Here is a 12,066-nt window from a genome sequence, read left to right as displayed (position 1 = left end):
CGAGCTCTGCCATCCCTTAGCTGCATTTTCCAGAGCTCCTGGACTGGTCCCAACAGCAGATTGCATCCATGTAACCGTGGCTGGTTGCTAAATACATTCATGAATTCAGGACAGCCCAGATTTGCAGTGATTTCACTGGGAAAAGTCCTGGTTTATTTTAATTTTTATTTATTTTATGCTGCTAACACTGTATCTTCCTGTTCCATGGGGACCTGTTTTCTCCCAGCATCTGAACTGGTCCCTGCTCTGCCACGCGGCCACCCAGCACCGTGAGGACACTGCAGCTCATGCCTGACCCTGGGCTGTAGTGTAGAGGATGGCTGAGGACAGCTTGGTGAGGTCATGGCCGCTTTGGCATCATCAAGAGGCACCAAGAAAGACAGAAACTGCAGAAGAAGGGGAGCAGAGACTGATGGATCCCACCCCCATCTCACATCCCTTCATCTGAGCCATCCTGGAGCCAAACCCATCACAGGGATGCTATGATCAGGCCCCTGAAGCATTTTCTCAGCAGCTGGGACCTGTTTCCAGGCATTCATTCACGCTCTTTAGGTGACAAAATGGCAGCAGGATGGACAGAGTGGCCACTGTGGCTTTAAACAGGGAAGGACGGGGTGCCCACCAGCTGCCTACCAGGTTCCCCACGGTCAGGACATTCTCAAACTCCTCCGTCATGGGATAATGCTCCATGGCCATGAAGAGTGTGTTGAGCACGATGCAGATGGTGATGCCCAGGTCCACAAAGGGGTCCATCACCACCAGCTTGACAAACTCTTTCAGCTTCACCCACGGAGTGCAGCAGTTCCACACCAGGAACGTGTGAGCAAATTTGTACCACCAGGGTGGGCACTTCTGGTGAGCTTCCTCCAGCTCTGAGGGCAGGAAAGAAAAACAACATAAGTATAGGCTTAACCTCTCCTCCCCTGCATGAGGTAAGTGCTGACCCCTTGAGACCTCTCCTGAGGTCCTGAACCAGCTCTAGACCATCTATGAGTTTAATATGAGGGCTGAAAGGAGGAGCCTTCCCGTGCCCGGGCACAGTGATGTGGCAGACCTCACCCTCCAAACCAGAGAGGAATGGCAAGGCAGGTCAGTCAGAGAACTGTGGGTCCCATCCTGCTCTCAGCACCTGGGCAGGATTTGAGGTGTTCCTGCCATGCTGAGATTGTAGGCACATCGAAAAGAACTTCTCTGGGGTGGCCAGAGGGTTTGGTGCCCGTTCTAAGGGAGGAGGACAGTGCTGAGAAGCCTGTTATTGCTGAGTTTACGGTACTTTTTGCTGAAATCGAGACAGCAGCTCTTGGGAATCCACTCAAAAGCTCTCCATTGACTCTGGAGACTGCTGTAATCACTTACATTGAGATATTTTTGCCTTCAGGCACCATCCTAGCGAGCTGGGATGGAAAGGCTTCCTTGAGCATCGCTGCAGTGCACTGAGCACGCAGGCAGAACACAAGTCTAGGGTCATCCCTCGCATGGGGCTGGAGGTTTGGGACAGCACACTGGTGTGTGTTGAGCACCCCAAGCCCCTCAATGCACCACAGCTGGGATAAACACAGCCCTCACCCAGGCTGGGGAAGGACGTACCTTCCACTGCGTTGGAGATGACGCTGATGGCGCTCCCCACCCTCTTCTCGAGGCCTGGCCCATCTTGGTTGCCCACAGTCAGGTGGTTGTGGTCTGATTTCTCCGTCTCGTTGGTTGGGTTGGACTAGAAGGAGAAGAGGCCCCGGGGAACGAATGCAGAGAGCTGTAGGCTAATTAATGCACTTAAGAGTGGGCAGAAGGAAGGGCATGGTCTGGAGAGACCTTAGGAGCTACAGGTGGGCTGCAGAAAGGCTTGTCGGACCCAATCCACAGCAAACTGGGGGGAGGACCCTGGAGGGACAGCAAGCACAGAGCTGAGCACATACCTCAATCACCGAAGCCGACCTCTCCAGCCTGATCTTGGGGACCACTTGCCCGTTGCAGTCCTTTGCCTTCTCCTGGTCGCTGTTCGGCTCAGAGTCACGTTCCTTCTCGGCCAGGCTGCTGGGCAGGGAATCGCTGCTGGATCGCCGGTCCTGCAACTGCAGCAACCCACGTCCCCGTCACCCGCCTGGCCATGGCCATCAGGAGCTGCCTGCAGTCACCTTTGGGCACCAGGCGAAGGAGGGGGATGGATGGAGCTCCAGGGCCCTCGTGGGGAAGGACTTTGTGGCTCTAAAGTCTGCTCCTGCAGGACCTGGGCAGCAATCCCAGATCCTTACGAGCAGCAATGAGGAATATAACAATTTGCAGTGGCTCAACTGAAGTTGGAATCTTTTCCCTTTCTCCTGCAGTCCCCACCGTAACCGAGCTCTCTGCACAACAGTGTTAGGTCTGTCCAAATTTTGTTCAGGCGGAATAAATTATACAGACAAAACTGCAAACCTTCTAATTTCTGCCTTGCAGGAAACTTTACTCTTTGAAACATGCTTCCATCCCAACTGGGAAAGCAGCAAAATCTTCAAGGCTCTTACTAAAATGCAGCATTCAAGATTTTTGGAGTAGCACTGAATTTGTGAGTGTTTGGGTCAAAATTTAATTTTTTGTCCCCCCCCCCCAAATGTTTTATTAGGCTTTCGTTTGCGTGTGCAACCGCTTCTTTTTGATTTTTAATTTTTTCCTTTCCAACAGTGGTATCAATACTTAAGTATTAAGTTTGCTAAAGTATTAAGTTTACTGAAGTATTAAGTTTACTACACCCTCTGCTAGCCCTACAGATGCCACAGCAGAGTGAGAACGTCACCGTTCCCACTGCACGTCGTTGAGATACAACACGGTTCCCATTTCTTGTTGGCACTTTGCCCTTGCTCTCAGCCTTATCCCCTCTGTCTTCTCCATTTCTCTAGGTGACAATAGAATATCATCCCTTAATAACGCTTTTGGGCAACTCTCTGGTTAATCTGCTCAGGGAAGCAGCTGCAGCACCAGCTTTATGCCGGGTCCCCATCCCTCAGGCAGAGCTTTCTTGGACCCATCCTGCAAACAGCAGCAGCCAGATAAGAGCAGCCACTTCCTCAGAGGATATTGTGGCTCCGCACAGATAAGCCATGAGAGACAGAGGCTCTGGAGAAAGGAAAACATTGTTTTGTGTCTCCCTCTACCTGCAAGGAAGCTGGTTTCTTGCCCAGACTAACAGATTTTCAAGGATGTCCCCTGCGGATGTTGCTGACGTAGACTAGAATGAAGACTGGAAACAGAAAATGGCTGGGCTGCAGTGTCAGACATCACAGGAGCTCTTCCCTGTGTTTTTATAGGTATATTGTGCTGAAAAGAGACTCCCAAGGACCAGAAAGGGGGTAAGGTAACACCTGGGACCACAATGGAGAAAACATCTCTTGTGTGGACTGTGTTTATGTCAAGAAAGGTTGGATCAGATGATCCCTGAGGTCCCTTCCAACCTGTTATTCATAGAATCACAGGATAGTTTGGATTGGAAAGGACCTTCAAAGGTCATCTAGTCCAGCCCCCTGCAGTGAGCAGGGACTTATTCTTGGATTTTACATAAATAGAGGCACCATCATACTTGTCACTGTCTCCCCTTTTCACTCCCTATTCCTAAGGGTCCCTCATTTTGGCCTCTACACTTTCCACCAACCATCCTCTCTTGCTCCTCTTGATGCTTCTTCAGCTGCTCCATGAGTTGCTGAAATTCCTCCTCCTTCTGTTGCTCCTCCAGCAACGTGGCATCATTTTGTTCTGCATAAGCCATGGCCACCACTGCGAGGATGAGGTTGATGAGATAGAAGGAACCGAGAAATATAACCACCACGAAGAAGATCATGTACGTTTTCCCTGCTGCACGCAGTGTCTGTGGAAAGAAGAGGCACGGGCTCTCACACCTCCTTGGCACTATGCCTCCAATGAAAGGTCTTGCACCAGGGCACCCTCCTATTTGTGATAGGAGCAGAGTATTTTGCTCCTTTGCTCCCATCTTTCTCAAGGGTGGTCATTGCCCAGTTGACCTTCCTGCAGTCCATGGCACTGGGTTAGGACTTGGAAGACCAGAAGTCTCTGCATGCCCAGCTGCATGGCTTTGTGCTACCTGGTATCCCAAGGGCTGGGAGAAGCAACCAGTATTTCACTAGAGATTCACTTTGTGGTGATGGAGGCTGATGTCTCCCAGTCCTCAGCCTCTCAGGTCTCACCCTTGGGAAAAAAATGGTCCTTTTCTAACTCCAGATCTGGGTATAATCATTCCCAGAGGCCACATGTAGCCTTTGGACAACTGCTTGGTTTTATCTAAGCTCTCTCTGGACCCAGGGTCAGCTGGGGTTTTATGGTGTCTGCAGCTTTTCCCTGGCGGATGACTCAATGCAGGACACGAATGAGCTAGCTTTCCCCCCTTACCCTCTCAGCTCAAGCCAGAGATGCACTACATGTTCTTACCAATCCCTGATTTCCATGACACAGCTGGCATCACTGCTAAAGGACACCTGGGCTTTGTCCTGGAAAACCCATCACACTGCTCAGGTTGGGGCACTGGATGGGACCATGCCCCATCTCTGCTCATCCCGGATAGATCCGTAAACCATAGGACAAGGTCCTGCAAGTTTCCAGTCAAGTGACTTTTTACCCATCCTAGACCAGGGCCAGCATTGAAAGGACAAAAAAAATGTGGTGCTTACCAGCTGGAAGAGGTTCTCCCAGAAGTCCTGCGTCATGAGGCGGAAGAGGGCCAGGAAAGCCCAGCTGAAGGTGTCGTAGCTGGTGTAGCCGTAGTTTGGGTTCCTCCCCGCCTTCATGCACTGGTATCCTTCAGGGCACTTCCTACCAAAGGAGCCATGGGGGCAGCTGGTGTGAGCCCCCAGTGCTGCCCCTCCTGCCCCTGCAGTGAGATGCCCCATCCCTGGAGGGGCTGAGATGCTTCAGAAGAATCCACCCAAGATGATACCGCCAGGATGTCCAGACCAATACACCCCCGGGATTCCTGGACCATTCTCTTGCAGAGCCATGTTCCTAGCTCCCATCCCATCCCATCCCATCCCATCCCATCCCATTCCATCCCATCCCATCCCATCCCATTCCATCCCATCCCATCCCATCCCATCCCATCCCAGTGGTCCCCTGGGCTGCCTCAGCCCCTCCTGGGGAGTGAGAGGGGGTGTCAGCATGAGCTGCACTCACCCAGCATCGCTGCTGTTCCCGCAGAGCAGGGCGTCCAGCGCTCCCTCCAGAAAGTAGAAATTGGCTTTGTGGTTGGGGAGAGAGCAACACATAAAATAAAATAAATTTTAAAATTTAAAACAAATAACAACATTGATTTTCAAATTCTTGACATCTCCTCTCTGTCGGGGAAATTCCCCGACTCTCAGCGCTGGGTTATCTCCTCTCTGCTGACTTTGCTATTTGCAGTGAACAACCTGGCAGTAGCTCAGAGAGGTTGTGGCGTTGTTTCACCAACCCAGCTTGATGGTTCCCAAGCACATAAAGAGGTCTGGAAATAGCCAGGCTGGCTAGGGTCAGGTCTCCTGGGAAGGTGGGTTAGCATGTGGTTGAAGAATCACACAGAATTGCCTAGATTGGAAAAGACATTTAAGATCATCAGGTCCAACCATTAACCTAACGCTGACAAGTCCTCCACTAAACCAGATCCCTAAGTGCTATGTCTACATGATTCTTAAATACCTCCAGGGACGGGGACTCCGCCACTGCCCTGCGCAACCCCTTCCAATGCCTGATAACCCTTTCTGTGAAGAAGCTTTTCCTAGTATCCAACCTAAACTTCCCCTGGCACAACTTGAGGCTATTTCCTCTTGTCCTTTCTCTTTTTATTTGGCTGAACAGGCTGACTCCACCTCGCTACAACCTGCTGTCAAGGAGTTGTAGAGAGCTAGAAGGTCTCCCGTCAGCTTCCTCTTCTTCAGACTGAACAACTACCATTCCCTCAGCTGCTCCTCGTCAGACTTGTGCTCTCGAACCAGGGCTGGTCTCTTTTGCTGGAAGACGTACAAGCACGAAGCATAGGGGACTCCAGGGGTCCCAAAAAAGCCTGAGGAAATGGTCTGCCCTATGGCGATCACCTCCCTTCTCTGCTCACACCCCAACCAGCCTCTGTCTGGTGGAGAAGCCCACCTTGCTCACAGACCAGAGGTCCTTAAGTCTCCTTACAGCTTGGGCACAGACCTAGAGCCACAGGAGCTGCCAAGCGATGCCATCAGGGGTCACCTGTCCCCAGGACACATAGATGAGCACCTGGAGATGCCCACCCCAGGGCATGGCAGTGGGCAGCCCCTGTACATCCTGGGCATCACCCAGTACAGCCCTTCAAGGAGCCTCACAGGGATTTCTGGAGCTTCCTCAAAGCATCCCCAGCTCTTCCTGGCTTCGTGCCACCAGGCTTTTATTTAACGTACGTGAGATCATCAAGGAGATGTCCCGCTTGTGAAACTCAAGTGATATGTTTTTGGCCTGGCCTCAATAGCTGTCAACTTGAATGCCTGGCCGCAGGGTGCTGTTGCTATTTGCACTGCACTTGTTAGGGCCTATATATTGAATTTTCACCCCTACCAAGAAGCCTTCCTGTAATTAATGCCAGAGCTACTTGTACAGTTGGGCAAAACTCGGTCGAGACGTAACCTGACCTTCTGCTGAGCTCTGCCGAGTGCCCCAAACGAGGCATGAAACCTCTTCGTGGAGCATCCCAGCACCGTGCAGTTCTCGCAGGCAGGTTTTTACATTTTTCCGGAGTTTATAAACCCCCAAACCAAAGAACAAACAAAAAACCCACTGTGCTTTTTGGGCCTAATTTGTTTCAAAGAAGAGGTAGGAAAGTAGCAAACTTGGAGACCTGGGCTCGATCCCACTTCTCCCTCCTTCCCCTCCTGCTGACTGTCGCGGTGTTGCCTGCAATGCTCAGCAGTACTTGGGAAAGTCCCAGCAGTGCAAGTGGTTGAGAAATGTCATTCCTGTATCTTTCCCTCTACTTCTCCACCCAAAGTCCTGTCTGCTCCTGGAGGGTTTGATCTCTCTGCTGTGACCAGGCAGATGGAGCAGCTCTTCACCAGTGCCCACCTCGATGGCGAGGTTGTGCCCCCACTAGCAAGTGTGAGAGATGGGGACACTGGTTTGTCCAGGCCTTCCCATGGTGAAACCTTTCTGGAGGAGTTTGCCTTGCTCAGGTGGGCTGCATTTTCTCCGGCAAGGAAGATTTGATCCCATCTCCTCATCCCGTGAGTATGCGCAACCCCTGTTCCACCCACCAGCCACCTCTCCCTGCCAAACACTTTGGCAGCAAGGTCCCTGAGAGCAAACCATCTTGGTCTGACGTGGCAGAAGAGCGAGGGAGCTAAGGAGCAAGCCAAGGTGATGGGTCAGTGGAGAAGGAGATGCATGAGCGTTTACCTTCATCGTTGATGTAGGCCTCGAAATCAAAGGTGCTGTTGCTGGTGAAGTTGCTGGTGAAGTTGCCGGTGATGTCATCGGTGAAGTTGCCGGCGATGCCGTCAGTGAAGTTGCCGTAGAGCGTTGCATTGGCCAATGTGTCATTGTCCAACCCCAAGTCCCCCAGCAGTGTGTCGTTGAGGGGTGGCCACCGCACACACTTCTGCCGAAGGTTCCCCATGAAAAGCTGGAGACCGATGAGGGCGAACACGCTCAGGCAGAAGACGGTGAGGATCATGACATCCGAGAGCTTCTTCACCGACTGGATCAGAGCCCCAACGATTGTCTTCAGCCCTGGGGGGGAGGTGTCACTACTGAGCTAATTGCTCATTTGCTAGTTGTGGAGAACGTGCTATGACGTTCCCAAAAGGTGCTGGATCTGGTGGGGACAGGTGGTGTCGCCGAGTTCACCCCTTGTGCTCAGACCCCCAGCTCTGTGCCCTGCTTTGTATCCCAGCTCTGTGCCCTGCTTTCTATCCCAGCTGTCCCTCTGTCCCCCACAGGTGGCTGGGCAGCAGAAGCCCTTCTCCCAACACTGTCACCTTTGGACCAGACCCAACCAAGCCCCTCTGTGCAAACCTTCACTGGGGTATCACAAGCCAAAGCCCACCCCAGACTGGCAGCCATCAGTTCCTTTTGGCTTTATTTTTTTCCCCAAATGCCACAACTTGGTCTTTTTTGGCCCAAACCACTCAAGCAGACCACTTTGCTGTGGAACATGGGAAGACTATTTTCCAGCCTGGCTGGAAGATGCTGAGCACTTCTCTCAGCTTCAGAAAAGCCTCCATAGTTCAACAGCCCCACGCGCTGCTGTCCCATGGGTCTGGAGCCCAGCTGGACCCTCCAGCCTGATCCTCTCAAGCTGGAGAAACCCCAGCTCATCCGAGTGAAGGTGATGACACGACATCTGCATTAAGGATTGGGATTAACTCCTCTCTCCACCCGAGCATGTTGCTCCTGTCATGTGAGGGCTACAAGGATGATGCCAGGATGTCCTGACGTTGATCTTAAAAGCAGCTCTGAGCACAGAGCTTTCTCACACGGAGACAATTCTCCAAAGACACGGGATTTTCAGCCCTGTCACCATGCCAGTTCTCCCTCTCCCCCAACTATCGAGGTAAACCCCTGTTCTCCAAGGCCTTGTCTATGTTGGGAGACCGCTGAGGACAGATGTTCTAAACCAGCTTATTTTTGCAACCGCTATTTCTGCAGAGCCTCTTGGGGGCATGTTATTCCAGAAAGAAACAGCAGCAGCAGCTTATGTTTTGTTAAAAGCAATTTTTAGCCTGGTTGACCGAGGCAAAACACATTCAAAAATGAGCCTGAAAGATGTGGAAACTGCAGGGATGCAAGAACTGATTCATCCACAAGAAATTATCATTTTCAGTTTGATCTCACACTTCTTCACAGGGTCTGACCTATCATTTCTGTGAGCTTGTGCTAGATGGTACCAAAGCAAGGTATTGAAATGGTATCAAATTTGGGAAGCGGCCATCAGAGGTGTTCGATAACGCGCTCCCAACACCGCAGGCTGGATGTTTGGGGTGACGTTAAGTCCTCGCCATGTAGCTCTTGCACTAACACCCATTAATTATCTCAACCCTAGCACCAGAGCAGTCAGAAGCGAGGACAAAACTGAGTTTATGGCTTCAAAAGCCAAGAAAAGTGTATAGGTTAGTCAAGACCATAAACACGAGGTGAGCACAAGCCCACTTCAGGCATCTCCAAGGAGCCCTTGAAATAGCACATCTGGCTCCTCAAGGGCTTTCCCACGCCAAACTAGGGAGTGAGAGCAGCTCATTCCAAGAGGTAAAATCAGCAGGACCTGACCCAGAAGCTGAATTATGTAGAAAATTATTATAAGTATAGAATACCTCATTTCCTCTGTTTTCTCTTAGAGCTGTTGAAAGAACAAGGAGTTGCTGTGAACTGTGGGGAAACCTGAGCTCCAGGAAGGGAAACATATGGAGAGGAGATCCCTTCTTTAAGTCCTACCTGGTATCACGGTGATGGTTTTCAAGGCACGGAGGACGCGGAAGGTCCTGAGAGCAGAGATGTTCCCCAGGTCCACGAACTCGGTAATGTAGCTGCAGGACAGGAGAAGAGAGGGTTTTGGGGGCTCTGCCAGGCACCCACCCCACTGCTTCTCAGCCCTCCAGGTTCCCCCCTAGGGTGCAGTGGTCAGACCTCCTGTCCTCCCCTCCATCCCCCCAAACTCACGCCATGGAGATGACCATGAAGTCCAGCCAGTTCCATGGGTCACGCAGGAATGTGAAGTCGTCGATGCAGAAGCCTCTCGACAGTACCTTGATGAGCGACTCGAAGGTGTATATCCCAGTGAAGGTGTATCTGAAACGGGAATGGTGACCCGGGACATGCTCACCTGGATCCAAGGGCCCCCTCAGGATGAAGTTTTGTCCACCCCTGCCAGTGGGACCATCTCGGGGAGCTGAGTTTGGGGACTCACGATCATGGCCTGCTGTGTTCTTGAGGTGCTTCAGCACTGGGGGAGGTTTCCACCTCACCTCATAAGGGAAGTCGGGACATCTTGAGGTACTGAACCCTTTGGTGACTATTCTGCCACACCTTTTGGTCCCTGCTGTTGTCCCAACACCACCATGCTCTCCGTAAAACCCTGTTGAGATGTGGCTGTGCAGAACCACCACAGAAAATGCCGGATCTCCCCCTTCTCACCTGGGGTGGGTTGTGCATGCTCCTTGGACTGGTGGATCTGCTCAGCCTCTCCAGATTGTCATTGCTGACCTGACCCAACCCAGCCTGTTCTGCAGTGGTCTCCTGTCACAGGGACCCCACCAGATTTTGGGCAGCTCTGAAACACTCCTCTTTGCAAAGTCCAATGCAGAGCATGGACGTCCCGTCTGAGATCAAGGGCCATCAGCACCTCCCAGTGACATCTCTTCTTCTCTAAAGGGTTCCTGGATCCCATCAACCCTCTCCCAGCCTTGGTCCTGTCCCTCCTGAGGATGGCCAAGCTGGGTTGGTCCCCTTGGCTGGGGAGGTCTCAGTAAATGGGGACTTACTCCACATTCTTGGACCACGCCGGGGGGTTGCTCATCGTCATAAACACGCAGTTGGTTAAAATCGTGATCATGATGAACATGCTGAATAATTTAAAACCTGGTCAAGGAGAAATGCTGTGACTGCTGCCTAGATTCCCCCTTTCACAGGGTGATGAAGCCAAGTACCTCCTGTCCTGGCTCCCACTTTGTCCCCATGCCCTGATCTGCTCCTCCTGCAGCTCTCTCCTGGCTCAGCCCTGCACTCACTTTCCCCTTAGTCCACACATGGTCCTGCCCCCCTGCCTGCCCCTCCTCATCTCTGTGGTGCTATCTCTGCCTCCCTTCTTGTTCCCTGTTCTCCTTCTTCTCCATCACCCCAGAGTACAGCAGTCCCTGCTTGTCTGACTCCTCTGCCACAAACACCCCCTCTTCTTCTTCCTACCTCTTGGCCACCAACACCTGTGGCCCCAGAGCTCTGCTGGGATCACCACTCACCCATCCTAGTGCCCTTCTTGTCCTTGAGGTCCTTTCTTCTCTTTCCATCTCTGCTTCTCTCACACCAGAAGCCCCAGCACTGCCCAAAATCCCTCCTTCTCTGTACCCCAAGGTCTTGGTTCCTCTGTCTTTCCTCTCTCCAAAGCATCCTTTCAGGTCCCCAGTTTACCCACTTCCCAGATGGGACAGGATCCTCTGACCTGTCAACATATTTTTTCCTTCCCAAGTCTCTCCAGACCTGAGAGGCCTTGAACTTCTTCCTAGGAAGTTCCACCACTTCCTAGGAGATTCCACCACTTAGATTTCTTCCCTTCTCCAGCCAAGACTAAGCTCTTGGTGTCACTAAGGTGCCCAAAGCCTTCAAGCACCTACTCCTCGGGAAGGGACCAAAACACTGGGATGGCTGGGCAGTGGGTCCTGGCCGTGGTGGGGTCCAGTCCAGGAGATCTGCTCACCACACCATCATGAAACACTTCCCTCTGAGCGTCAGGGTTTGACCTGGCAGCATCACAGAGGGTAAGGATATGAATGGATAAGCACTTTGATGGCTCCTCTGCGGATGGGGTGGAAGGGCCCCAGCAGGTAGAGGGCAGGGGTCGCCGAGAAGCGGAAGATGGCCTTCCCTTTGTTGAGGACTATGAATGTCTGTGAAGAAAAGAGAGGAGGGAGATGAGTTAGCCCTTCTGCACACCCCTGAAACACCCCTGGATCAAGAGATGCCATTAGAGGTGAGACTTCGGTGTGTGCTTTGGATCACCAAAGGCTCAAGGTTTTGCCAAGGAGCAGATGGTCTGCTTTGGAGGAGAAGCAACCACAGGGCTTCTCTGGTGCTGCGGATCAGCAAGATGGGCTCAGATGAGACCCTTTGGTATGGTGGAAAGAAGAGGAGATCCGTACTTTGGTCTTTTTGTTGGGACTTACACCTAACGCCAAGTCCACTATGGGCTAAGCTCTTCCCCTCACCTTTTTATCTTTGTAGAAAGGGTCCAGGTCCTCCAGGGGGATCCCGACGAGCTCCAGCGGTGGGTCACCATAAATGAGGGGCAGGTTCTTGCCGGCTTCCAGGTCGCTGCTGGGCTTGATCTCCTCTTCCTCGGGCAGCTCCATGTGCTGCCTCTTTATCTTGAGCGCCTCTGCCTCGGCG

At 52.2% G+C, this 12,066-nt stretch overlaps 1 protein-coding gene across 1 annotated transcript in view; it reads right to left on the bottom strand.

The window, feature by feature from the left end:
- The window catches only part of SCN7A (sodium channel, voltage-gated, type VII, alpha subunit), a 30,218-nt gene that overhangs the window by 17,853 nt on the left and 299 nt on the right, over positions 1 to 12,066 (bottom strand). Inside the window, exons 2-13 of the mRNA XM_009871422.1 lie at positions 11,886 to 12,055; positions 11,449 to 11,567; positions 10,449 to 10,538; positions 9,628 to 9,756; positions 9,403 to 9,494; positions 7,369 to 7,701; positions 5,152 to 5,215; positions 4,653 to 4,794; positions 3,623 to 3,835; positions 1,914 to 2,069; positions 1,588 to 1,711; positions 634 to 872 (exon numbers count right to left, since the gene is read on the bottom strand). Coding sequence (XP_009869724.1) covers positions 634 to 872; positions 1,588 to 1,711; positions 1,914 to 2,069; positions 3,623 to 3,835; positions 4,653 to 4,794; positions 5,152 to 5,215; positions 7,369 to 7,701; positions 9,403 to 9,494; positions 9,628 to 9,756; positions 10,449 to 10,538; positions 11,449 to 11,567; positions 11,886 to 12,029 — 1,845 coding nt within the window. The 5' untranslated portion in view covers positions 12,030 to 12,055. The remainder of the gene's footprint in view (positions 1 to 633; positions 873 to 1,587; positions 1,712 to 1,913; positions 2,070 to 3,622; positions 3,836 to 4,652; positions 4,795 to 5,151; positions 5,216 to 7,368; positions 7,702 to 9,402; positions 9,495 to 9,627; positions 9,757 to 10,448; positions 10,539 to 11,448; positions 11,568 to 11,885; positions 12,056 to 12,066) is intronic.

This window comes from Apaloderma vittatum, unplaced genomic scaffold (assembly GCF_000703405.1).
Source record: "Apaloderma vittatum isolate BGI_N311 unplaced genomic scaffold, ASM70340v1 scaffold21046, whole genome shotgun sequence".
Classification (NCBI taxonomy): Eukaryota; Metazoa; Chordata; class Aves; order Trogoniformes; family Trogonidae; genus Apaloderma; species Apaloderma vittatum.
Note: the sequence above shows the minus strand (reverse complement) of the source record. Positions and strands in the feature narration are given on the sequence as shown.